Below are 27,874 nucleotides of genomic sequence, written 5' to 3'. Positions count from 1 at the left end.
TTTTCTTTTTTCAGTTTTCCTACTTAGAGAAGCTTCTGCTGGTACACGGTGCCTGGAGCTACAACCGGGTGACCAAGTGCATATTGTACTGCTTCTACAAGAACGTGGTTCTCTACATTATTGAGGTAAGCCCTTCCTTGATGAGGAAGGCCTTCTCCAAGGGGTGCCTTCAATGTTTTAAGCAACTTAAGGGAGGATTTTACTAATGTAAAATTAAAGAATAGGTGCTGCTGCTACGTATTGAAACCTGTGTCACATGTAACCTCTTTGAAGCTGGGCACATCTTCCAGATGTAGGTCCTCGTGCTAAGTAACCAAAGCCAGGAGGCAGCAGTGCTTCTTCGCTGCTACTATAACCCCCGGTCCCCCGGCCCCGGCTCCCCCTCACGCCCTGCCAGCTGTCCCTGCCTGGTGGAGGAAGGCTCTCTCCTTCCAGTGTCCCTCTCTGCCTGAGTAGATGCTGCTGTCATTCACAGGGTGATCAGAGCCTGACAGCAGTGTTCACACCTTTCTTAATGGCACTGAGACCTTTCTAGGCAATCCAGTCGGTTTTTTCTTTACCAGAATGAAAGGGCCTGATTTCTTGCTATAGTTCTCATGGAATCCTCCTGTTTCCTGAGCATTTACTCATTGCTTTTGGGATATTTGGGCACAACTACTTAACTGGGGCAGGTGTGGAGGTGAGTGGAGAGTAAACCAATAAGGCAATTTAAAATCCTTCAGTGAAGTCATGGAGTTGTCCAGCTGTGTTTCATGATGCAGATTCAGTTATAAGTAAAATAAATGTGCTTGCTAGAGGAATTAGATGGGGAGAGGGGTGGGCCCAGGAAGAAGTGGAAAAGGCACTTTGTTTGCTCTTAGTGGGAGTACCAGCCACCTCATTCCTCCTGTAAGAACAGCTCTGTTACAGAGGTGCGGCTTTGAGGCCTTCATGACTAACAGATTTCCAAATGTGTTCAGAGAAGAGGAAGCAGGCAGTCCCTCTATGGAGAAATAGAAAAGCAATGTTAATTGTGTATGGTGTTAATATCTCATTCTACTATGAATTATTTTGTGTTCAATTTCTCAGCTCTTGGGCTATTTTGTGTGATTTCTCAACTTGTGGCAGAAATAATAACCAAGGCATAGATCAGCTTTTTCTGATGTGGTCCCTTAAAATACTCAGCTCAGGTAATTTAACAAGTAGTTTGCTGTGACTAACCATTTCTTTGCCAAATTGTCTACTTTTTTTTTTTGACTATTCAAGTCAAACATATAGGTTCATATCATTCACTCTGTAACTAAACTACTCATGAGTTGTACAGATTGTTCACTGCACAAGCCTGCCCAGTCAAATGTGATAAATGGGGCTGAAATGAAGGAGAACCTGTAAAAAGAGATGCATTTTCCTAATTTGTACAAAGGGCAGCCCACTTGCCTTATCTGCTTGTCTTGTGCTGTAATATTCCACTCAGTCCACTCCAAGTAAGAACTTTTAGATGTTATGTCTAACAGACTCTATAGTTTCTATCTTCTTCCTATTCACATTTTTACAATTTCCTTTTAGCCTTTTAAAGATGTTTGCCCCCTCTTCCTGTGGCATTTCTTGCATTTGTGATAAAAGTCACTCCTAAATGTCACTATGGATCGTTGAGTATTAGAATCCCTATTCCCACGCATCATCCCAAGTTTCCCATGCATTTTAAGCTCCTGTAGCTGTTGGCTTCACCAGGTTTCTTAATAATCTGGTTTTCCTCACAATCAGCAAATTACAGATAGTCTAGACTTCTTATCAAGACATTCTGCATGAAGCTCCTAACCTTTCAGCTGTCCAGAGCATCCTCTGGGGCCTTTCTTAGTCATTTACACCTACTATCTTGTCTTTTCTTTTTTTTAACTTCAAGTGGGCCAAAGATGAGGAGTGCAATTTTAGTCTGTCTGAGAAATTCTATTTGGAACAAGGCCCTGAAAATGCTATTTGAATTCTTTAAGTTAATTTTTCAGTTTTAGCTGGGCAACAGTTGCAAACTGGTCTTGTGTTAACAGCATTTAAAAGCACTCTTTACAAGATTCAAAAATAAATAAATCAAGGAAAAGCCTCTACCACCCTCTGCCCAATTCTTTAGTTAATGTTCCTCAGATACGTTAATTTGAAAACCAAGACAATGAAATGCGGCCGGAGCCCCCGCTGTGCAGGCGCGGATGCGGCCGGGTCCGTCCGTCATGTCCAGAGAACCCCTGCGGCACCGACACGCTCTGCCAACATCATTTTAAAACTAGGGAAGTCCAGACTCCTTCTATGAGGCCAGCATCACCCTGATCCCAAAACCAGATAAAGACTCTACAAAGAAAGAAAACTACAGGCCAATTTCGCTGATGAACATAGATGCTAAAATCCTCAACAAAATATTGGCAAACCGCATCTAGCAATACATTCAAAAGATTATCCACCACGATCAAGTGGGATTCATCCCAGGGATGCAGGGATGGTTCAATATACACAAATCAGTAAACGTGATACAGCACATCAATAAAAGACAAGACAAAAACCACACGATCATCTCAATAGATGCAGAAAAAGCATTTGACAAGGTACAGCACCCATTTATGATCAAAACACTCAGCAAAATGGGAATAAATGGGGCATTCCTCAACGTAATAAAGGCCATATATGAAAAACCTACAGCCAATATCATACTCAACGGGCAAAAACTGAAAGCTTTCCCACTAAGATCGGGAACACGACAAGGATGTCCGCTCTCACCGCTTCTTTTCAACATCGTATTGGAAGTCCTAGCCACAGCGGTCAGACAAGAGAAAGAGATAAAAGGCATCCAAATAGGAAAGGAGGAAGTAAAACTATCATTGTTTGCAGATGACATGATAGTGTACATAGAGAACCCTGTAGACTCTACCAAAAAACTCCTCAACCTAATAAGTGAATTTGGCAAAACAGCAGGATACAAAGTCAACATTCAGAAATCAAAGGCGTTTTTGTACACCAGCAATGCAATAGAAGAAGAAGAAATCAGAAAAAATATACCATTCGATATAGCACGAAAAAAGATAAAGTACCTAGGGATAAATTTAACCAAAGACACAAAAGACCTGTATACAGAAACCTATACAACATTGAAAAAAGAAATTAAGGAAGACACAAATAAATGGAAGCATATACCGTGCTCATGGATTGGAAGAATTAATATCCTCAAAATGTCCATACTACCCAAAGCAATTCATAGATTCAACGCAATCCCTATTAAGATACCAATGACGTATTTCACAGAAATAGAACAGACATTTCAAAAATTTATATGGAACCATAAACGACCCCGAATAGCCGCAGCAATTTTGAGAAAGAAACACAAAGTAGGAGGGATCACAATACCGGACATCAAACTCTACTACAAAGCCACCATACTGAAAATCTGGTACTGGCACAAGAACAGACCCATAGACCAGTGGAACAGAATAGAAAGCCCAGAAATAAGCCCAGGTCTCTATGGACATCTAATATTCGACAAAGGGGGCAGAAGCATAAAATGGAGCAATAACAGCCTCTTCAACAAATGGTGTTGGGAGAGCTGGACGGCTATATGCAAAAAATTGAAATTGGATCATCAGCTGACACCATACACAAAAATAAACTCAAGATGGATAAAAGACTTAAATATAAGTCGCAACACCATCAAAGTCCTCGAGGAGAACATTGGCAGGAAACTCTCAGATATCCCACGCAGCAATTTTTTCACTGATATGTCTCCTAAAGCAAGGGACATAAAGGAAAGAATAAACAAGTGGGACCTCATCAAAATAAGAAGCTTCTGCACAGCAAAAGAAAACATCAGCAAAATGAAAAGGGAGTCAACGGTATGGGAAAATATATTTGCTAATGATACATCAGATAGAGGTTTGATCTCCAAGATATATAAAGAACTCACTCGACTCTACGCCAAGAAGACAAACGATCCAATCAAAAAATGGGCAAAGGACCTGGGCAGATGCTATTCTAAGGAGGAGATACAGAGGGCCCAGAGGCATTTGAAAGGATGCTCAGCATCGCTAGCCATCAGAGAAATGCAGATCAAAACCACCATGAGGTACCACCTCACACCGGTCAGAATGGCCATCAGAAACAGATCCACAAACAACAGGTGCTGGCGAGGCTGTGGAGAAAAGGGAACCCTAGTCCACTGTTGGTGGGAATGCAGACTGGTGCAGCCACTATGGAAAGCAGTGTGGAATTTCCTCAGAAAGCTGAAAATGGAACTGCCTTTTGATCCAGCAATTCCCCTGCTGGGACTATACCGTGAGAACACCAAAATGCCAATACAAAAGAACCTATGCACCCCAATGTTCATAGCAGCACAATTTACAATAGCCAAATCTTGGAAGCAACCTAAATGCCCATTAGTAGATGATTGGATCAAAACATTATGGTACATATACACAATGGAGTACTACGCAGCAGAAAGAAAAAAAGAAGTACTAAACTTTGCAACAGCATGGATGGAACTGGAGAGCATCATGCTAAGCGAAATAAGCCAGGGGGCGAAAGACAAATACCATATGATCTCACCTATAAGCGGAACAATGCAAAGATGCAAGGAAAATATGACCAGCAACACTGAAAGGAAAAGAAATCAACAGAGACAAGGGGGGGGGGCAGGGAAAGGGAAGTGAAGGGGAAAGTCAAGGAACATATAGCAAGGACTCATGGAAAAAACCAAAGGGGAAGAGCTGAGGGAGGGAAGGTGGGAGGGGGCAAGGGAAAGAAGGGGGGAGAGGCAGAGACAAATGTATTTAAAAAGTAAATAAATAAAATAAAATAAAATAAAATAAAACTAGGGAAGTCCCTCTCGCTTGCTATTTTACTGTGTTTTGAACTAAAAGATCAAAGATTGTAGTAATTTGATTAGCTCATTTGCAATGAAGAGTTTCGTGTTCTGAGGGTTTTATAATTGAGAATAAAATATATTATTTATTTCTCTTAAATGGTTTTCAAATGGTTTATTGCAAACTCAAGGAGAAACTGTTTGCAATGGCTGCTATGTTCTCATCTCAAAAGTCCTCTGATGTATGTAACTATCAGTCATTTTCTAAAACAGCCTAAAAATAATTTGGCAAATTAAAAAGATATGCATGTACATGCACACACTCACTTATATAGTCTTAGCCATTATTATGAGGATATTATACGATTTGAATTACTAATAAAGGTTTCATGTAAGAAATATGTGCCCATGATGTAGTACAATCTACTCACTTGGTATACCGACCTATAAAACTTGATTTTTCTGTACAAGTGATGCATGGCTATGTTCTCATTGCAACATGGAACACAAACTGAAGGTTTCCTTCACTTTAATCCCCAATCCCAATATGCATATTCTTTTCTGACCTTTTTCTCTGTATGTTAGAGAAGAGAGATCTCTACATACAGACAAATCAATGTTTTTACATAAATGTGAACATGCTTTTTAATACGTTCTGCAATAGCTGCTTTACTTAACAGTATATTTTGAGATCATTCTGGGTTACTGCATATAGATCCATTGAATGGTATTTCACAGTATAGTTTCCTACAATCTGTTTAACCATTTCTGTGTTGGTAAACATTCAAGTCATCCCCAGGTTAATCATCAAAAAGCCTTGCAGAAGAGTGGCTGCCCATAAATATTCCATACAAATAATATTGATCTAATTAGACCATTTTTACCACAGTGCCTTGAATATAAACAGATGCTCAATTTATGTGTTATTTTCTGTACCCTGAGCTCTTTGTTGCTGACAGTCCTTACATAATGCTTGATTGATGTGCCACACCACAGGCTAAAGTAGCCAACCATTGGTTGGATTAAAAAATTGAAACAGAATGATGGAATCAGTGATTTCATGGAGGCCTAATAAGTAAAACTAAAACTACATATAGCCTTTGCTTTCCATTGCCCTTGCTACTGCCTTAATTTAGTGCTTGATACCTGAATGATGGCAAAAACCACTGGTTTGCCTGATTGTCTATACTGCAATCAGGGTGAGCTTTGTGAACCATATGTCTGGCCAGTTCCAGAGCCTGGCACCATGTCTAGATCATAGGTGCTCAAGAATGGTGGCAGTGAGTGTGTGGATGAATGCCACTACTCTCTTCAACCCCATCAAGGTTACCTGTGTCTTTTGATAAAATCCCCATCTCTCCCTCTGTGCCCCTCTCCCTTGTGGTCTGGCTCCCAGTTATCCCCAGTCCACTCCCACTGCATCCCTGCTTATTTTGCTTTTAATCGGTGTTATTGAAGTATAATTAATACACAGTAAGATACACCTCATTTAGGCGTACAGTTCTGTGAATTAAAACTGGATTTTTGTCAGTAGAAACTAAATGGCAGTTTTCTGTCTCCTGTAGACTGTGGTGGAAGTGTCCCAAAGACTTCTGAAGTGAGGCAGTAGTGATGGTTGCACAACAGTGTGAATGTGCTTAATGCCAGTGAATTTTGCACTTAAAAATAATTAAGATGGTAAACTTTATATTATGTGTATTTTCCCACATTAAAAAGTGCTAAAAAAAATTCCAAAGGAATGTCACAAGCTCTTTGTTGCTCTAGCCACCTTGAGGGAAAGAAAAATATAGAGACAGAGCGTATGCTTTGGGGAGCTCATTGAAAGTTTGAAAAACAAACTTCATGTGTAGTTTTGTTTTGTATTAAAACCAATTAAGTGCTATGTTTTGTGGCTGTGAGCAGATGGACCATACTTCTCAGAAGGTAAAATCCTGTTGTGGCCTAGACTGAGCAGAACTTTAGAGCCTTGCCCAGCAGGTAGGCTTCCCATCAGCCAGCCGGAGGGGGTGCACTCCTGGTGTGTCTATCTGGCTTAGGGGGGCAGGAAAAGGAATAAAATTAGAGAAGGCAAGGAGATGGGGGTCGATGGGAGAGTAGGATGGCCAAGGAAGAGATGTGGATAACCAGACCACTACTGGCAGCTGGGATTCCTTTTTCATCCTATTGTTAGGAAAGTTACATAGTAAAAGTGATTTCAGAAAATTTGTCACTATATAGGGCAGATGATAAGCAGAGACCTGGAGCATAAATCACAGCCAATACGTAACTATTTCCCAATGTAATTTATAAGCTGAAAGGAAAGACTGATTTCTAAAAACTCTGATTTGAACAAGGGGAGGAATTTTACCCTAAACACAAAGATTGGGGGGAGGGAGGTTAGGGAAGGATTCTTATAAATTTTTGAAGTCCTGATGTGACCACTTAGTAATTCCTAAAGAGAAAGGTCAGTTAAATTCTTTAAAGTTCCTACACCATTTAACAACTAGGGGTTGGTTACTCAGAAATTCCCAAGAGTACATTTTCAAAGTACGGCAGGTTTAGCACCTTAAGCATTTACTAGGTATGCATTTGTCCATGGTCTTTTTGAATCCTAGGAAAAGGTTATTTGGAATGGATAAAATTTTTTAGTGATAATAAAATTTAAATAGAAACATCACAGGAAAGTTACTTAAATTAACCTGTACTTCAAAAAATTATGTTATGGATGTCCTGTAAATTTTGGTATAATGTAAACAAAATGCACCCAGTTATCTTTGAAATAGAGATGAGACTTTGAAATTGTGCTGGTGATTAGTGGGTGGTTCTTAATACTGAGAAAAACCATAACATATAGATATTAATGTGGAAAATGGTAATTTTATGCTATTGAGAGGGTCTGCTTATTTTGGCAACATATATAAGGAATTTTAATGGTTTTTTGAGGTCATTAAGCTGGTATGGACACCGGCCAGAAAATGGGTTGCGTATTTAGCATGGAGGTCTGTCTGGAAATATCACTGAATGAGAAATAGAGATTTAAACCATAGGTATTTTGAGGCCAAATGAAACCTAATGACTAAATTTAGTTGAAGCTAGTTAAGACTTGTCAATAGCTGACAAGCCTAAAATAACCAAGCAAACAAAAATCCTGACCTCTAGAATTCTAGGACATGAGAAAAGCCTTAACAGCATTTTGTTTCCCATGTCTTCAAACTAAAACAGTAAAATGAATTATGGTTCATGTATAAAGTACCATTTTAATAAAAATATCTTAGTAGGGTACTTTAAATTTTTTTTTCTTCTGAAAACATATACATATTCTCGTGAGCTGTTTTACAGCTTTTTTTTTTTTTGTCCTGTTGGACCTCTGTGAGGTTTTGGTTTTTTTCCTCCATTTTTCAGGCCATCATTACTTGAAAATATTATATCTGAATTGCTTGTAGGCAGCCACTTCTTTCATTTACTGTCTGATTGGCTTCCTGTTTGGGGAGCCTTAATTAAACATGTTAATGTACAGACACACTGTGGATTTGATCAGAATATTCCAAACCGGTGTCTATTTCCTGGTAGTAACCTGGACTGCATTGTGCAAATGGTGAAAGAAGGTACTGACTTGGGCAGATTTTGTTTTAAATGTTAAGATGAACAGAGACTAGATGTTTTAAACCATGATTAAAATTTTATCCAGTAACTTATCCCTGTTTTGGCTGTAATATGTGACTTAAATATACCTTGAAAAAGTGTATTTCATTCTTGACACACAAGAAATTTCTTTGTGACAAAGGCAAAATTCCTGATAGCTAAACTTTCCTCCTTTGGCCTGTACAAATGTTTTGTCAGAGGTAACTTTATGCTTTCTGATATAGATTCATTATTTGAAGGGCTAGATTTGCAGTCATGAGCTCACTGTTAATGTTAATAGGTGAAGGTGAATTGAAAAGCTCAGTCAACACATGCACCTTTCTATAAAGCCTTTGGCTTTATCAAATATGAAGCCCTCCATCCACCTAGTCTGTGGCAGGTCGAATGCCAAGACCAGAGCCCCTGGACCAGCTCCACAAACTTCCTCGTTTAATGGTGGGCGGTGGCGGTGTGTAGGGCATGGGAAGTGCTCCAGTGGCTGTACGGTTGGATGCACAGCCATTCCAGGAACACCCATTCCAGAACATCCCAGCTTGCAGAGTCCATGGTTGCCTGCGTGGTTCCTATTTTGTGCTGATAGTTGTTGTGCAGTAATTACAATTTTAATATGTTGGAAGGAAAACTCTTTTGAGAAAGACTTCCCATTGGGTAATTAGAAATGGGAGTTAACTAGAAATAGAAACATTCTTAGTAGTACTTTCCTTGCCTCAGGCATCCTCATTCTCCAAGTCGGCCTTTTGTGGGCTCTGGGATGGGGATGAACAAGACAGAGCCCTTGCTCTTGGAACCAAGTAGGGGATGCAGATAGGAGGTCCTGCAATTACAAAAGAGCCTTTGGGTGCTGGCTTAGAGGAAGGCAGCCTGCAATGAGAACTCAGAAGTGGTGCTTCACACCTGGGTGGCCTCAGGTTTCCAGAATGAATTGAGTAAAGACCTGAAGGATGAGTAGGAGCTGATCAGGTGAAGGGGCTGGAGGAGAGGATTAGGTCAGGATACTAAAACAAGGCCACACCTGTCTTTCCCAGTCGCCCTCTCTGTTTATTCCAGCTCTGTGATGAATGCCAGCAGTCAGCCCGGCCCTTAGTAAACAACGGGGGAGATGTGCACTTTTCTGGGGCCTCATATTGCAGAAGGAAGGTGGCTGCAGAACTAGTTAGGTGTGTGCTTAAGAATGTCCTCTCCAAGCCTAGTTTATTGCTGCGTTTTATAGAGCTGGGAGTTTATTAGCAAAGGAGGGAGGGAGGGAGTTACAAAGCCAGGGAAACACTAGCAGTCTGGAAGGATTCCCCTACAAGATACACAATTGCTTTGAACTTTATAAAAATAGACTCTTACTGCCTTTTACCTGAGACAGTGCATGCTTTTTTAAATGTTTTTGCAGCTACTTTACCTAAAAGGATCATTACAAAGATCCAACATTCTGAAAAAAACTAAATCTAGGCACTGATGTTTTAAAAATTGGGTTTCTTTTTTTATGGTTGAATGTTTTTACTGTGAGATATAGATATAGATATAGATATACACACACATACACATATGTAAATGGTTTTTTTCAGTTTATATTAAATATTATTTTATATTATTTTTAGGGGCACAGCACAGTGGTCAAACAATCATACATTTCTCAAGTGCTCCCCCCTATATTTCCAGCCCATCCTCATTTTAAAAAATTAATTAATTAAATTTTTATTGTATTTTTTCCATTACCATTTGGTCCCCTTACACTCCCCCCGCCCCTGCAGTCACCATGTTGTTGTCCATGAGTCCCTTCTCCTTTTTGCTCAATCCCGCTGCCCTCTACTCTCCCTGCCTCTTTAGCTGTCATTCTGCTTTCTGAGTCTGTCTTGTTAGTTCAGTTTGTTCATTAACGTCATAAAATGTTTAAACTTCTCTGGAATAGAAAAAGCTCAAGTCCAAACACAAAATCAGTGCAAAGGACTCACAGGGCTAATGTGAACTCTGAGAGGTCTGTCATGCATTGGGGCCAGGCTTTGTTCTAGGGTACCCACTCTTCCTGTCCACCTGGCGCTGTGGGCCAACTCCCAGCAGAGGCCTGGCTTGTCACCTCCTGGGTTAATGCTCACCTATTGCAACTTCCTTTCCTTCCTTCAAGTCCCATTGCAATCAGAGACAGCACCAGCATCGTTGAGTGCTAGATGCTTGTCAGGCTGAATGTTATTTCTATTTACTAAATTGGTTCTGACTTCCCTAAGGCAGGGACCATTGCTTTTTGACTCTGCCCTCAGACGGGACTAAGTACACAGTGCTTGTAAACAGATCATCCATCCGTCAAACACATTTGAGTAGAAGACAGTATGTAAGACTCTATTAGCCTTTGTGGGTTTTGTTTTTATTTTTATTTTTGTTTTTTGTTTAGTTTTTAAAGAATGTAAGAGAAGATTACTTAAGTAGTGTGTTATATTATTTGTCTTTTTTTAATCCAACTTAAATCTTTTCTCAATGAAATTTTCATACAGAGAAGTATACCCTCCAAGTATTTGAAGACTAACTCACTTTACAATTTGTTTAACCTCATCTTTTACAAAAACAAAGGATAATTTTGATTGCATTCTTTAAACAAATTCCTACCTTAGGCTACCTTTTATTTTGGCTAAAACTCTCAAATACATTTTCACTCTTGTGAAGTTGATTTTACGAATTAGATTTTTTGCCATTTTACCCTTTTCATATTGCTCTTCTGTCTTTTTTTACTTTTTTCCTTTCTGCCAGTAGAGACCAGGGGTCCTGAAACTTTTGAAATCATATTTCCTTTAATTTTTCAAGTTAAGTTCATTATAGTATCCAAGCTCAAATCCACTGATCATGCCTATTTATTCATTTTCACCTCTGCACTCAAATAGCACCATTCTGTACAAGTACAGTGACATTTGATTAAAGTGGTAGAAAGCCCCAGATCAAGAACGGAGACTTCAGTTATAGGCCATAGAAAAGGTAAAGTGACAACAGGAAAAACACCTTCGTGCAGCAGATGGAGCATATATTATAATAGGAAGAGACAAAGGGGATTCCAACATCTCCGTCCAGTGATGGAGTATGGTTGCCTGTTTTTGACAATCTTAACCGTTGCTTGGAGAGAACCAGGAGCAGGGTGCCTTCTCTTCTGCCCCTTTTCTCTAAACTGCTCAGTCTGGCTTAGGAAAGAGACAGAGATTTTTGGCCCCATAGTTTTAAAATACCTTTTTGTAGGCAGGTAAAATGGATGGAATTATTTATATTAATGCAATTCACCTTGCTTTTTCTTGAACTTATGAGTGTTTTGGCTTTGACCTTTAGTTAAAATAGCTTCTATTAATAAGTGTCACATAAGAAAGCCCATCTCTCCTCCAGTAAATACCTGTACTTTTGAGTAGTAAATAATGTTCGTTGCATTCTGACAACTCACTGGAGCTGCTATATTGGTTTTCCATCAGATGTTTTGAGAGTTCAGAGCTCTTAGTCTCAGTTTCCTGGCAGATCAAGTGGACTATTTAAAGAAGCCCTCAAGAATAGGAGTGATATAAATGCATTCTTGCTTGATCTTTGAAACTGAGGGAAGGCAAAGTAGATTAGTACTAATACAACAGCTTGTACCTCCAGAGCATGCCAATAAAAGAACATTGATTAAAATATTGGCCTCTTTTATCTGAGGATTATTGGATGAAGTTTACTTTTGCTCCTTTAATTAAGTTGCACAGCATTTTGATAATCTTTTTGTTGGTCACAATCAACTTAAAAGTTGCTTTTTTGTAACATTAGCTATTAACTAGAAACTTTACCTTCTTGTTAGCTTCACCTTGTTATTTTCCTTCATTCCTTCAAAGTTGTTTATTACTATGGTATATCACTTTCTTTTTTTTTAAATAAGTTATAATTTACAGGCAGTAAAGTTTCCATTTTAGGATCCAGTTCCATGGGTCATAAATGCACTTAATGGTGTCATCACCACTACGCTCAGATGTAGAACAGGGCCGTCTTCAAAAATCTCCCCAGCCCCCTGTGGAATCGACCACATCCAGTCCCTGGCAATAGCGGTCTGTTTTCTGGCTCTGTAGTTTTGCCTTTCTTCAACCATTATGAGTATTATGAGTGGAACTGTACAGTATATGGTCTTCTTTCTGACTTCTTTCACTGAGCATAATGCAAGCAAGGTTCAGCCATGTTGTATCAGCAGTCTCTTCTTTTTGATTGCTGAGCAGTATTCCATTATAGGAACAGGGTTTCCCATGGCTGGGGAGTTCTGGGTGCCCAATCCCAGGGTCTTGTGAACCAAAGACCAAGATGTCACTGGACTCCAGGTAACTTAAGGAAAGACTTGAGTAAAATTTGACTAGAATAGAACTGACCATAATACAAAAATGGTAGGGGAGGGGTGAGTTGGCTAAGTGAACACCTCACGCTAATGCTTCCCAGGGATAAGAAAGGCCAGGAGCCCACAGCGTTGTCTTCCTAGAACCACTCTTCATGTGCTGTCTCACTGGTGACTGCCAGTAGTGGGGAACAGCATGATAAGGGCACAGTCAGACCACCTGGGGCCTTTGCTTCCAGCTCAAGCCATGCAAATTTGGGCAATGCCCCCTGTCCACTGCCAACCTCAGTGTCCTTCTCTGTAAAATGAAGATAATCAAGTACACACATTGAAAAGTTTGTGAGGATTCAGTGAAATCATATAGGAAAGCCTTTTAGAATCGTGCCAGCTGCTCAGTCAGCATGCACATTAGCCTTTAGCATTATTTTAAGGTACTTAATATTGAACGAACCTTAAAACTATAGCATTATGTGGGCTCAAGGCTCTTCTAGTCCCTGCCTCCTTCCAGAATGGAAATCTGCCCACAACAGCATGGCAGCTGTCTAGTCTGTCTTTTGCGGGAAACCTTCCAGGGAGGAGGAAAGTCTTCCCTTACTACATCTTCAGACAGCTCTACCTCAGATGTAGCTCTTGTTGTACACTGCAGCTACATGTAATCATCATAGAACAAGAAGATCATGATTCAGTCTGTTTGAGTAACTGGAAATTTGCTTGAGTCCATCTGTTCTAATAATTGAAGTGCTGATAAATAATTGTATTGCAGTAATGTGGCTACCTGCTCATAACTCAGAAATGATTCTTCTAATATCAGCTATGACTTGATTTACTTTCCTGACCCAGAGTGGCATTACAGATATTGTTACTTAGCCTAGAACCCTTGATGCTCACACACTTTTCCCGAGTTACATTAAGAGCATTTCAATGAAACATTAAAACTGATGTACTTGTCCCTTAAAACTCCAGCCCCTGTATAGTCCACTTTGCTGGAATTTGCTGAAAGAAATCCAAGCAAGAGTGGTTTCTCTGCTCCCAGTAATGAGTTTTGCTGGTTTCTTTCAAAGCCAAGCTATCTCATGTTGACTGAAACTCGTTTTCCGGTTGTATTGGATCAAGATGTCTGCCTGCTTTAGAGGCCAGAAAGAGCACTACCTCTTGGTGCCTACTGAAAACACAACTTCCTCTCTCCCTGTGTACAGACAGGTAGGTAGGAATGTGCTGTCAGCAAAGATAATATCAATGCTTGCAGGTGGGTAATGTTGCAATGTTGATCTTGGGTATTTTCCACCTGGACGGACTATTGCCTTGAAGCATCTAGAAGTTCTATCAGTTACACTGCCCTTCAGGGTGCTTTGAAATTTACCTGCTTTGGGACACCCCGCCATAAGAACAAACATCAATGAGCTATATCCTGCCAGTAGTATGTGTCAAAATGAAAATGGAAAATACATTTTCCCAGACTCTTATTGCTATTCTTGTTGAATATATTTTAAATCTGTAAAAGCTGAGTGCATTTTGTATATGCTGACTTTTTATGGGTGAGGGAGTTGGAGGGGACTTGCAAGAGTAATTTACCCAAGAAAGGCAATGCTATGAAAAATGCCTTTGCTACTTAATAGATCACTGGTATCTTCCATTTTTGATCTGTTCCTAGTATCATTAACTGATGCAAAAAATGCATTTGAATTATTAACTCCTACTGGAAATCTTAAAAGTTCACATTAGGTATTCCCAATATCTTGTTAGTTTACCCCTGACTGTATCTGAAAAGGCTGATGGAATTTTACTATAGGCAAGTTCTATTGAAAATGGATTTTTCTTCCCAGATGAATGCCACCAAGCAGATGGCCATTGTTTTTACCCTGGTCTCCCAGGCCCATCCTTCTGGTAGTTCTTGGAATAAGCACTGCCATACACCTAAAGAACCATGTGTTCTTTACAGATGCTCTTGGAGTTTGGTTTTTATTCCCTGGTTCTGTTTGTGTGGTTCTGTGGAGGTCTGTCTGGGATGGGCATCCCTGGGGGTGCCAGCCACTGGAACTCTCACAGGAGGCCCCTGCCTACATGGCTCCTCCAGATCTGGCTCCCCTGCCTCTAGCTGCAGTCTCCACAGACAGGCATCCTGAGTGATAACTCGGCTGCTTCTCCTTATTCGCCTGTTTCTTTCACATCTGTCACAGCATTAATCCCACAATGATATCTGCCCTTATCAAGAAATGCTAATCATATTTTCCAAACAGTAAGCATAAGTAGATAATCACTCCAAGATTCTACTTAAAGCAATTTTTATTATCACTAATTAAGTTGGTAGAATGAATTCTAAAGATTAATATTAAAATAATTTTTATTATCAAATGTTAAAATCAAACAATGAGTGAGAAAGAAAATTTAATTTAAATATTAATCAAAAAGGTATAATATTTAAAATGAACTTCAATGTCCTAAAGCTATGATAAGAAAAGTGCCACATTAGAGTCAATGTGAACAAATAGAAAGACCTACCCCACTTTTGGATAGGAAGAAATAAGTACACACATACACACAGACGTACACATGCATACACATGTACATATATATATACACACATAATTAAAGTATCAAAACAAGTATTTAAATAAGAAAATACTTAAGATCATATAAAATGTAAATTTGAGAAGCAGCCAGGAAATTTTGAAAATAAAAATGTTAAGAGGGCTATATCATACCAGATGTTAAACACAGTATAAATGTAGAGTCATAAATGCAGTTTGGGATTGTGCATGGTCAGATCAAGAGGACTGAAAAGAGAATACAAAAATGGATTCCTATGCAGCTGGATCTTCAGTTTATCCTAAAACCGGCATTCAAAATAAGTGGGGAAGAGATAGTTTACATAAATGGTGATGGGCAACAGGGGGCCATTTGGGGAAATATTATATTGAATTCATGATCTGTACTTTACTTTTTTCACCAAAATTAATTCCAAATGGATTTGAGATTTGTTAAAAAACGCACACACACACAAAAACGAAACTTCATGTTTTGAAAAGGTAATGCAGTCACATGGTTCTAAACTTTAAAACCCCATTCAAAGTTAAACATAATAAAATCTCCTTCTGTCTCTCCACTTCACTGGCCCCTGACCTTTAGAAGTGTCCCTAGTATGTCCTTCCAGTGTTTGTTTATGCGGACATGGACTTAATCACAACACTTTATCATTGTGCTTTTGTTTCTACACAAAAAGGTTGCATTCTACCGACCTGTTCTGCACTTCACTTTTGTGACATGATGTGTGTCTCAGGAATCTTTCCACATCAATACTAGAGGTCTTCCTCATTCTATTCCAATTGCAGAGTGTTTGGTAGGTAAATAGTTTACTGAACCAGTCCCCTATAGCTGGACACTTGGGTTTTTTCCAACTTCAACATTTTCCTTCAACAAATTATGCTGCAGTGTTGGATAAATTCCCAGAAGTGAGACTTCCATGTCAAAGGGCAAACATATTAATAATTTTAATAAATACTGCCATTTCCCTCCTTTTCTAAAAATTTCTAGGAGTTCTTTTTATATTGGGGAGATTGGCCCATTGTCAGTGGTGTGAATTGCAAGCATTTTATTTTTTCATTGTAGCAAAAAATTGGAATCATCCTAAACTGTTCATGGCAGGTTGGGTTCCCTGGGCAGGAGTCTCTGAGAGGAGTTTCGCAGGAGGAATGTTTGTTGAAGAGTGCCCTGCAGATCAACATCCACCCCTGGGAGGGAAAGGAAGCATGAAGAAACTGGCTCGAGGCATGAATGAAATCCTAGGTCAGGCAGGTGTCCAGTGGCTGAAGCTGGGTGGAGAACACAGGTTCTTACTCTTGGAATAGCACAGCTGCTTCTTTCAAGGAGAGCATTCCAGAGGAGGCCCTGGCTCAGGAGAAGCGATTCCTAAAGAAATGAGTGGGAATATGCAGAGGAAAGCAAGCAAGGAAGGAAGGTTACCCTAGGAAGAGAGTATACAAGTGACTCTGGGAAATTACAAGTAGCTCTGAATGGTTGGAGGCTAGGTTTGAGAGAAGAGTCTAGCTACGCAGTGGGAGAGAAAACTGGGATGACATCAGTTTGGCCTTACATGTGTGAGTTGTGGCATTTTAAGCACAGCAGTAGTGATGCGATGAAATCTGTGTTTCTGAAAGATCATTCTGGTGGCTTTTCATATTGGCAGCTCATAACACAGCAACAGGTGACATATTTCAAGGGTGGCTACACCAATATGCCTTTTAAGTCCCATGCTCTTCATATAAAGTGCCCCTTCTCCTGAATGATGGGGCTGTGTTCTCTTGCTTTGAGTCTGGGCAGAGCTTTGTAATAGCCTCAAGCAACACCCACCAGGTGACTTCCAAGAATGGGGCATAAAGGAACACATGCCCTTGGAACCTAAACTGTCCTCTTGTAAGGAACACCAGCAGCTTCTCTTAGGTCTCAGCTGCCTGCCATGCAAGTGAGCGAACTTCAGAGAACACCAGCCCACCCCCACCCCCTGCCTTCCAGTTGATGCCAATGGAGTGGAGATTTGTGATCTGTGCTGAGCACTGCCCAGTTACAGATCTGTGAGCAAAATTTATGTTGTCCTTTTTTCAAGCCACTAAATGTTGGGGGTAACTTGTTAAGTAACCACAATCACTAGGACAAATAGCAATGCTGCTTTTGATTTTAAGCAATTAACTAATGTCCCATCAGGCTAACAAGTTTATTGGTTCATGTCAGTCACTTTGGGGGATGCAGAAGGTTGTTTTGTACAAATAATAAATTCAGTGAAAAGAAACCTAGTTACAAGGACCTTGTCGCCATGAGGTTTAATGATCAGTCCCAGGAAGATTGCCCTTCAACACAAGCTGGTCTCCCTACCCTGGTGTCCATTTATCAGGATCTGACCATGACACAAAAACTATCAGTTTCCTGCTGACAGGAAAGTAACAGATTTTCCTGTTGCCACACAAGTATATGTAGTTGTCAAAACTTATAAAACAATACACTGAAAGGGTGAATTTTATTGTATCAAAAATATATCTAAAATAAAAAAAAATAAGCAGAGAGACATTTTAGTAATTGCTTCTTGATATTTGAATCAGTCCAGGTGCCACATCTATCAGAAAGGTTTTTGATTAATATTGAACTTCCTTCCCTTCTCTTCTCCTTCTCCCCTCCCCTCCTTTCTCTTCCTCTCTCCTCCTTTCTCTGCCTCTCCCATTCTTTCTCCCCCCCGCACCCCCCACACACATTTATAATCTTTTTTTCATGGTTAGGTCTGCTAAGGGTGATTCATACATTCATGCCTATGTCTAGATTCAACCATAAGGTTGTGATCAAAATAGTGCTTCTATGCTTAGTAAAACTGGGGAACATTTGACAAGCCTGAACTGAGTGCCCTTCAAGACAATTTAAACCTGGAAAAGGTATACATGTAGTTTATGCATGTATATGTGACTAGTAACGAATTGTCTTCTGTTCTATTTTCTCATTCTTGGGAGTTTAGATGGCTCAAAGGTGTTGGGGCAGGAATTTACTTGCATACCATTGGGCTGTCAAAATGTCATATTCCTAATTATTTTTGAATTTTAAGAAAATAGTTAAAATGTCCATGTTTCTATACATTTCATTAACCTTCAAGTATGAATATTATAGTAAATCATACACCACAATTCAAAAGTGAAAACACTTCCTTTGACTATATTTAACGTATTTAGTTGGTTTCTTTTCCATATCTTCTCAGTAACAGCAGAAAGAATTTCTTTATGATGACAGATTGTCAGCACATTGACATAGATAATTTTAGATGTGTATTTTTAGTGTGAATGAATGATTTTAAGTAAGTTTTTTTTCCAGAAATATAATAATAGGGAGAATTGTTATCCCATATGTCAAACTTAAAGAATATATTTTTCTTTTTTAGGGTAATGGTCAACCTAATTTGTAACTTAACATCTATTTTACAAAAGAAAAAGGAAATTTAGAGTTTAGAGAAAAACTTCAACTAGAACAGACTTGATAGATAATAAAAAAATTACCTTCTTGGTTCAAGATAGAGAAAAAATAATTTTAAATAGTTTAGAATTATTTCTGGACTTTTACTGTATTTCTTTCTTTCTTTCTTTTTTTTTTTTTTGTGAGACTACCAACTCTGTTCTTTTTATTATCCTTTTTTGATAATATTTTTTTAAATTTTATTTTTAAATCATGTTTATTCTATTACATTTGTCTCAGTTTTCCCCCTTTGCCCTCCTCCACCCATCCCACCCCCATAGTCAGTTCCCACTCTGTTGTTCATGTCTGTGGGTCTTTCATTCATGTTCTTTGTTTAGTCCTTTCTCATTCTTTCCACCATTGTCCTCATTCCCCATCCTCTCTGGTCACTTTCAGTCTGCTCCATGTTTCCTTGCCTGTGGTTTATTTTGTTCGTTAGTTTATTTTGTTGAAGAGATTCCACTTATAGGTGAGATCATGTGGTATTTGTCTTTCACCAACTGGCTTATTTCACTTAGCATAATATTCTGCCGATCCATCCATAGTGCCACAAAAGGTAGGAGATCCTTCTTTCTTTCTTTTTTTAAAATGCAGATTGATTCTACTTATTTACTTTTTTAAATGTCAAAATCCATTATAAAATATTAAAAAATTTAAATCCATTATAAAATCTCAGCAATTAAGACAACATGACATCAGCACAGAAATAATGAAGTAGATCAATGGAATAAAATGAGCATTCTAGAAACAAATGGATATATATATATATATCTGTCTGACAATGTAATATATGATAAAATTGATATTTCAAATCAATAAGTAAAATAAGGCTTATTCAACAAATAAGGCGCATGGACCACTATTACTTGAAATAAAACAAATATAGAGCCCTATTTCACACATTATGCAAGAAATATTCAGGTGAGTTAAAAATGAATATGTAAAATCTAAGGACTTTTAGGAGAAAATACCAAATAATCTTTTTCTTACCCTGAAGTAACATATTCAAACACAGAAGCTATAAAGTAAAATATTGACAATATGCCTATATTAAACATTTAAGACTATATAGTAATATACCCATAAAGAAAGTTAAAGGACAAGTCATAGGATAGTAAAGTATTAGCAACACATCAAAAACAGGGTTAATAGGGGCTGTTTTGTTTTCTTTTTTAGGGCAAAAATTCAACAAACCTTTAATCAAAAAAATGGATAAAGAATACCAAAAAGTCATTTAAAGCTTTTTAAAAATAATAGAAATAGTCAAGAAATATACTAAAACAGGTTTAGTTTAAATAAATAATGTCACAATTAAAATAACACATTGTCACAATCATATTAATAAGTATTAAAAATCATGATAATATCAAGTATTGGTGACTGTGAAACGAACTGGGTATTCATAGACTCTTTTTCTTCATCTTCTTACAGATATGCTTCACCTTTAGCATATCTTGCAGTGCTGGTTTGGTGGAATTGTATTCTTTTAGCCTTCTTTTGTCAGGAAACCCCCTTATTTCACCTCCCATTTTAATGGAGAGCCTTGCTGGGTAGAGCAGTCTTGGTTGCAGGCCTTTGCTTTTCATGACTTGGAATATTTCTTGCCATTCACTTCTGGTTTGTGGTGTTTCTGTTGAGAAGTCAGCTGCTAGCCATATTGGGGCTCCCTTATAAGTTACTACCTCTTTTTCTCTTGCTTCCTTTAGGATTCTCTGTTTGTCTTTGATATTTGCCATTTTAATGATGACGTGCCTTGGAGTAGGCCTGACTGGGAGTAGGCCTGACTGGAGTAGGCTTGAATGGGACCCTCTGTGCTTCCTGGACTTGTGTGACTTTTTCTCTCTAATTAGGGAAGTTTTTCATTATTACTTTTTCAAACAGGTTCTCTACCTCTTCCTCCTCTTCTTCTCCTTCTGATATCCCTATTATACGGATATTATTACGTTTCATGTTGTCTTGTATTTCCTTCAATGCCTTTCATTCTTTTTGAGTCTTTTTTCATTTTCTTGCTCTTTCTGGGAGCTTTTTCCTACTTTGTCCTCCTTTGTCAGGCTCCTTTCGGTTCTCAGCTTCATTTAGCCTGCTTTTGAGTTCTTCTACTGTGTTCTTCAATTCAGAAGTTGTGTTCTTCATTTCCTCTTGTGTCTTATTGATAGTTTCTATGACCTTTTTCATGCTGATATAGTTTGCAGTAAGTTCCTTGTAGTTTCCCTGTAGTTTTTTGTAATTCTCTCTGAGCTCACTGAGCTCATTGAGCTTCCTTAGAATCGTCATTTTGTACTCAGTATCTGATAGTTTACTTGCCTCTATTTCATTTACATCTCTTTCTGGGGATTCCTCCTTTCCATTTGACTGGGGGGTGTTTCTTTGTCTTCCCATTATTTGTGAAACTCTTCTCTTTAGCTTCTTCTTCTTAAATTGATGTCTTGATTTCCTGGATTTGTGATGTGAACCTCTATGGTAGGAGACCACTGTTTTTTTTTTTCTCTCTCTCTCTGGATCTGTCTCTGATGATGTCAGCTTTTGACCCTGTCTGACTTTAGGCAGTCTTTTTGCGACTCTCAGGAATCACCTTCTGTGGCTCTCTCCTTCAGCTATTAATCTAGTCCTTCTGCACTCAACAGGCTGGTTTAGAGACACCATGGGGCGGGGCAGAGTCCCTTCTGGGAGCAGGGCTATTGGGTCCTCTGACGCTGCTGCCGTTCAGAGGAGTAGTCTGCCTGACCAAGATGTCTGCTGCCATATGGGGGATGAGTCAGCACTGGGATCCCGCTGGCTATTCTCTTAGTTCTCTCCCCAAAATCTCCTTCCCCAGTCTCTCCTCAGGCTTCTCTAGGCCACCCTGTCCCCACCTTTGCCAAAGCCCAGGGTATGTGGCTGCAAATAAAAATTTATGTGTTGGCCCTTTAAACGGCTCCTTGCGTCTCCAGCCGCCCGTCTCTGGCAGAGAGCATCCCTGCCACTTTTTGCAGCTGGCTGTTATCTGTGTACTTTTTGGGTTCTTGTGCTGTAGGCTGGAGATCCCCGCTTAAGGTTTAGACCCCGTTCTTTTCAGGGGGATCCACCTGGCCATTTCAATATCCTTCTGGTGCTGCCACCCATGGGCACCCCATCCACCGTATTCTCTACCGCACTCCTTACCAGTTAGGTTGTGCTAAAGCTGATTCTTCTGTCTCTCCGAGGTAATAAGGCTCCTCTCTTGCTATTATTCAGTTGTTTGTTCCAGACGATTCTCCACAATTTAGTTGCAATTACAGGTTGGTCCTGGGAGGAGGTCAGCGTGACTTCCACTCATTCCTCCACCATCTTGGTTCCTATTCTTTTATTGTATTTTATTATTTAGAGTAAAATGTTTGGAAATGAGGACTGATCAAAATAGAGGCTAATTTATTTGTGAAGTTGAACTCAGATCCAGAGTTCTCAGGATAGTATTTACCTAACATCTATTTTCAGAACTATGATCACTTCATGAGATCCTGGTTTCCTTTAAAGGGTACTTAATTAGGATTAAGGGATAAATGGTGTGGCTATGAGCCAGTTACTACCTGGAGGTACTGGAAATCATTCAATAAGAAGGTTGTGTTTTGTTTCTGCCTGTGAACTTCGTGACCATCTCTTTACTGTGTGTGAGTGCTGAGGACTGGAGATTGAAAAGGAGAATGGGATATATATTAAATCTTTTTAAGGTAAGGAATGCTCAGACTGGGTTCCCAGAGGGTAAAATTTGGCAAGGACCTAACGGGGAAGGGCTATTCCCAAACTGGAGAGAACAGGCCTGGTTTTCTAAGGGACCATCCTAAATCTTCAGCATTGGCCTGTAGTGATGTGTTTCTTCATACTCATTTGAAATGGCTATGTGCTATGTAACAGTTTGCCAGTCTAAAATTGATTCCTTTTAAACTGGTAAGGTTTTCAAAGAGAGATCTTTAAGGACATGAACCCAGGAAGGAGAAAACACTATGCAGTTGAAGAATGTAACTTTATGTAGAGGAGAGAACAGCTTTAATTTTACTCTGGAAAATAATTAATTGCTGCCAGGGGCCACAAGGCCTTCAATAAGTGCCTACAAACATCATAGTCTCCTCAGTATGGTCATTAGTGGGGCCTGTTTGGGTCAATCCACAAACATCCTGCGAAAATGTGAATCTAGCCCTCTAGAACCGTGGGTGGCTGGTCTGCTTGCAAGAGGTTTCAGGGCTCTGTTTACCTGTCGCACATCATCCCAATCCTCACCTGCTTGTGAAAAGAGGATGCTTTTTCCTACTCCTTAAGGAAGGCGCCCCAGGCATTCTTACCACACCAGTCCCAGAGGCTTAGATTGGTCATATAAAATAATGATGATAATAATAATAACCCAAAAAGAATACAAAAAAATATATAACCACTAAAACATACAGGTTCAAGTGTCACTTAAGCTTCACTTCTGACCTGAAAACTTCACTGCTTAGCCAAGTTTTACCCTTGGTCTTAGTCTGTGTGAAAATCCTTTTTTTTTTTTAGGATGAAAAATAATGTGGATGGGAATCACTTTGGAACTTTATTTGCAGTTACCAGGACAACTATAAATCTGTATTTAAAAATATTGCTGAGTATTTTTAATGACCAAAAGAAAGCCTTGTTAAGATAAATAACGACAATTTTTTATATCATATAAACTCAGCTATGCAAATATATGTGCATATAAAGACTAAAGGAATGAAAACCAATATATTCCCATACTTATATTTGAGTTAGTAAGTGTATGGATGATTTTTCTTTATGTATTTTATAGATATTTTTAAATGTTCTAAAATTCATATGTTGATTTTATATGCAGGAAAAAGTCATTTTAATTTATATATGTTTGAATTGATACTCAAATGAAGGGGGTTAGGAGAAAGACAACCAGAACGTATAGCTGATATGCGTTTTAAAAACAAAATCACCAAAAAAGTTCAGAAGCAAAACTAGGCCATTGAAACAAGTATTAGGATTTTATGGGAAAAGTATCACTTAGGGAAGCTTACGTTATTACAATACCTTCTGCTGTCAGTAATACTCACACATTTATTTACAAATGGTTTCTCCTGAAAGATAAATACTATTAAGCAGTTTTTCAAAATGTCACTCACCTTAGCAGGGTTTCATGAACCCTCTTTTGAAGAGTCTCTAGTGGACATTAAATAGTTTATACCTTTATGTGACTTGAATTCTAAACACGCCAAAGTGATAATAAAGACTTACTGTGATACAGGGTAAACAAAACAGCTCTGTTGTAAAATCTATTTCAGTCATTAATTTTATTTCACTTTTTAGATTTCACATACAGTGCTCATTAAATATGAACACTATGCTTAAGAACAATTTAGTCCCCACTGGAGTCAGATGTGTTTTATTGAGTTCTTGTATATTAATCTGTTCCTTTTTGGTTTAAAAATGTGTTTGTGTATTTTAAAGTTTATAGTTAAGTGGTAAGTGGTCATTATAATTGGTGCTTAACAGAAGCTTAAATGCAAATAAAACTTTACGTTCACTAACTTGAAGGAAACCCATTTTATCTGCAACTATATAGACTATGATTCTATCAAACATATATGAATGTTTATTTAGGAATTCAGTGTATAGTTTGTCTTATTAATATTTATTCAGTTTAGGTTTTATTTTCTACTGTATCTTTAAGTTTTGGAGGGCCTAAACCAGTTTTATTTGATGGCATGACTGTTTATGTGTAGAATCTCCAAAGGCCTGTTAGCAGTTTCAGTGCCACTCATAATGGCACATTTTGGATTGTTAAAGTTTTGTTAAACATTCCATGCTGAATTCATAAAAAATGTAAGGCCTTGATACTTAATTATAATCAAAAAGAAGAAAGAGTGTAGCCTTTGTGGATGGATTCTGTTAAAGTATGAACAGTTAGGCAAGGGAAAGGGACCTTGGTAAATCTGGCCTGTTGAGAGGTAAATGTCACAGATAATTAGATAATTTGTGCAAATTGGACCTCTATACAACAATAACAAATCCCTTTTTGGTTCCACAGCTGATTTTATTTCAAGAATTCTTTAACGCCTGTGCTATTTTCCCTGTTTAATTTTGCCAAGGCTCTCGTGCCCTCAGTGCAAGGTTCTTTTGCCCTTGAGAATGTCCAACTGGTGTATTTACTAACGGCTACCATGTGCCATATAATGGGCTTCCAGACTAATATCAAACCATGTTTGTTACCTCAAGAAATAGTAGCGATTCCACTGTAAAGATGTTGATCACAAAATGATCAGTGATTCACCTAACTTGAAACTCCCTCAGGGAAGCATCTGTTATTTATGGAAAATGTCGCTGGCTGCTCTGAGAACTTTCTCAGTTTTGTCTATGTGTCTTGGGGTGAGGCACAAATCACGGTGGGAGGTGTCCCCTCTCGGGAATTTGGTGCACATTGCCAGCAAGCAGCCATATATTTCGATGTAACTCTTTTGTCCACCTGGCCTGTTGAAGACAAAGATTTCTCTTTTTTTTGGATAGCTTTTTAAAATAACTGGGAGCCCAATCCTCAATGGGGAAAGACTATTTCAAACAGTTTTAAATTCTTAGTAAGAAAATAATATCAAATTTCTGTGCATTAAGACAGTACCTAAAGGGAAGGCCGATCTTTAGAAGGAAGAGGCTGGGAGGCATGGCTTTTGATTCAAGCTTCAGCCATATGATCTTTCTCACTTCAGTGTCTTAATTATAAAAATGGGACTTAACTGACCTCTTTGGATAGTGGTGGCAGCTAAATGGTATTAACATATTAGCCCTGGTCAGAGTCTAAACACCTGAATGCACTCTCTTCCTAAACACAGTCATTTTGGTGGATGATTGGGCAAACAGAAATTCATCACTTGAAAATAAATAAGCCTGCCTCATTGGAGGGCAGATGTGGATTGAACAGGAGCCTGGAAAGAGGAATCCATGGGAGACTTGCTCCCAATAACTATATTCAAAGGAACAATGAACTTTTTCTCTATATTTTTAAGGGCTCCTCTTGAAGCAGTTCTTGGATTCAAGGATTTCAGCTGCTCTTACTGATGGCAGATGAAGCCATTTTAGGACACAGAAATGTTCTTAAGGGACAAATTACCACTCTCCTCCTTTGACCTAGGAGAGAAAACAGTGACTCTTCTTTGTGAAAACAAAATGTGGACATTTCCAATAGAGCATCCAGATCTCCAAAAACATGTAACACAATTTCTAAAGGAAATTAAAAAGGTGAAATATTTTCCAATGACTCAACATATTCTACAATTAAAATCACAACAGTAGCTAACATTTACTGAGCCTTTTTATGTACCATCCACTGTTGCATGTGCTTTTCACATATTGACTTATTTAATACCTACCAACCCCTATTAGGTATTCACTACCATTATTCCCATTTACATGAGGAAACGAAGGCACATACAGCTTATGTCATGTGGTCAGTGGCCAGGCCACCATTTAAAACCAGACATTCTGCTGCTAGAGCACTAATGGCCTATGTTACCCCTACGCCAAGCATCTCTGAAGACAGTGGGCATGAGCACCAGAATCTGTGCTGATCTGGTCAGAGCAAAGCTGATGTTGTTTGTTTACTTACGGAGGGGGAGTAATAAGCACAGTTAACAAACATGGGTGCCTGATTCTAAAATCTCACATGGGATAACAGGTAGATTCTAGAAAGTCAAGCAAAAGATGCTCACACTGAAAATTATCGCGCAGGAGTTTTGTGGTAGGTTCCTGAACATGTGGGGGCACTATATGGATTTTTTTTCCTTAAACAAACAAACAAACAACAAACAAAAATGTTCCCTGGGAAGGAGACTGCTGAATTGAGAAACTAAGCATATCACAAAGAATGTGTCTCAACACTAAGAAATAGGACTCTAGCTATCACAGCTGTAATGAGCTTTTTCATCTGCAGGCCCTGCCTTGGCCTGCCCCCATGCTTGGCAAATGTAACCTTTATACAATTCTCAGTAAGCAAGAGCAAGAATAACCACAGGGTGTTATTAGGACCTTGTTTCAGCAGCCAAAAGGAGCGTGTGATCCTTAAAATCTGTCAGTTGCTCAACTCCTTATTAATCTCAGGCAGGAGCAGCAGAAAGTGTCTTTCAGAGTCAAGGAGTACTGAGATCTTGACCCTCAGCAAAACTACATACCAGTACTTCCATTCAGTCATGGAACCTGCAATCTGAGGCCTACTCTTGCTTGGTTTCCTGAGTTCTGAGTGTAAGAGCACATTGGGCTATTGTCTGAATAAGGTACAGAGAGTTACAACTAGAAAAGATATCTGCCTTGTGGAAAGAGAATTACAATCTGTTGGGTAGAGTTTATGCCTCTCTGGGAGTTCCACCTCTGTGCAATGCCTACATGTCTAGGTTCATGTGGAATCTGTGCTCCCTTTTCTGGGATGGCTTTGGAGTCCAGGGCTTCTCTCTAAGGTGTTCTCCATGCCTGGTTGGCTGTCCAGACATGTTCACTTGGAACAGGTTAGTGTTCTGACCTGAATAAAAATCCCCTTGTTTCTCAGCTTCAAGCCAAATTCTCCAAGGCTTCCGTATTGCTCCATTGCTCTAACCCACTGGCCAAACACGTAACTTTTTTGGAAACTCTTACGGGTAAGTGTTAACCAGTGCTGCTTTACAAATCCGCCTCCCACAGCCCTGTCTGTGGGTGGTACGCTCAGGAAGAGGGTGAGGCCTTTCAGCATGATCAGAGAGCAATTCTGGACTTTCTCCCTTCCCCTTGCATGAGTACTTGCATTTGCTATTGGGAGGTTTTCAAATACACTTTGAAACTTGAAGTGATAGGCTGTGAACAAATGTTATTTGATGATTACATATTAAAAATGTGATCTACATGGTAACCTACATTAAGCAGAGATTCATTACGAGAATGATAGAACTTTAAAATTTTTGTCTTGCATTAGGGACACTTTCTTTTATTTCAGAAATAAGCATGTCACTTTAGAACTTCTCTTTACAAATATATACAATGAATAACTGCATTGAAACAATTGATCAAGAGTCAATAATTGAGGCACAGTTTTTATAGTGGCAACTTCACGGAGACCTTAAAGCCCAGCCTCTGTGTTCAGTATGTTTTCCAGAAGGAGGCAAAAGCGGTGAAACACAGAATCACTAACACCTGGTAAATGCTTGTCA

At 39.0% G+C, this 27,874-nt stretch overlaps 1 protein-coding gene across 1 annotated transcript in view; it reads left to right on the top strand.

Moving 5' to 3' along the window:
* The window catches only part of ATP8A2 (ATPase phospholipid transporting 8A2), a 523,880-nt gene that overhangs the window by 297,944 nt on the left and 198,062 nt on the right, over positions 1-27,874 (top strand). The window contains exon 26 of the mRNA XM_054577153.1: positions 15-125. Coding sequence (XP_054433128.1) covers positions 15-125 — 111 coding nt within the window. The remainder of the gene's footprint in view (positions 1-14; positions 126-27,874) is intronic.

The sequence above is a fragment of the Pteronotus mesoamericanus genome, unplaced genomic scaffold (assembly GCF_021234165.1).
Source record: "Pteronotus mesoamericanus isolate MK-2021 breed Mesoamerican mustached bat unplaced genomic scaffold, CSHL_Meso_final contig_41, whole genome shotgun sequence".
Lineage (NCBI taxonomy): Eukaryota > Metazoa > Chordata > Mammalia > Chiroptera > Mormoopidae > Pteronotus > Pteronotus mesoamericanus.
Note: the sequence above shows the minus strand (reverse complement) of the source record. Positions and strands in the feature narration are given on the sequence as shown.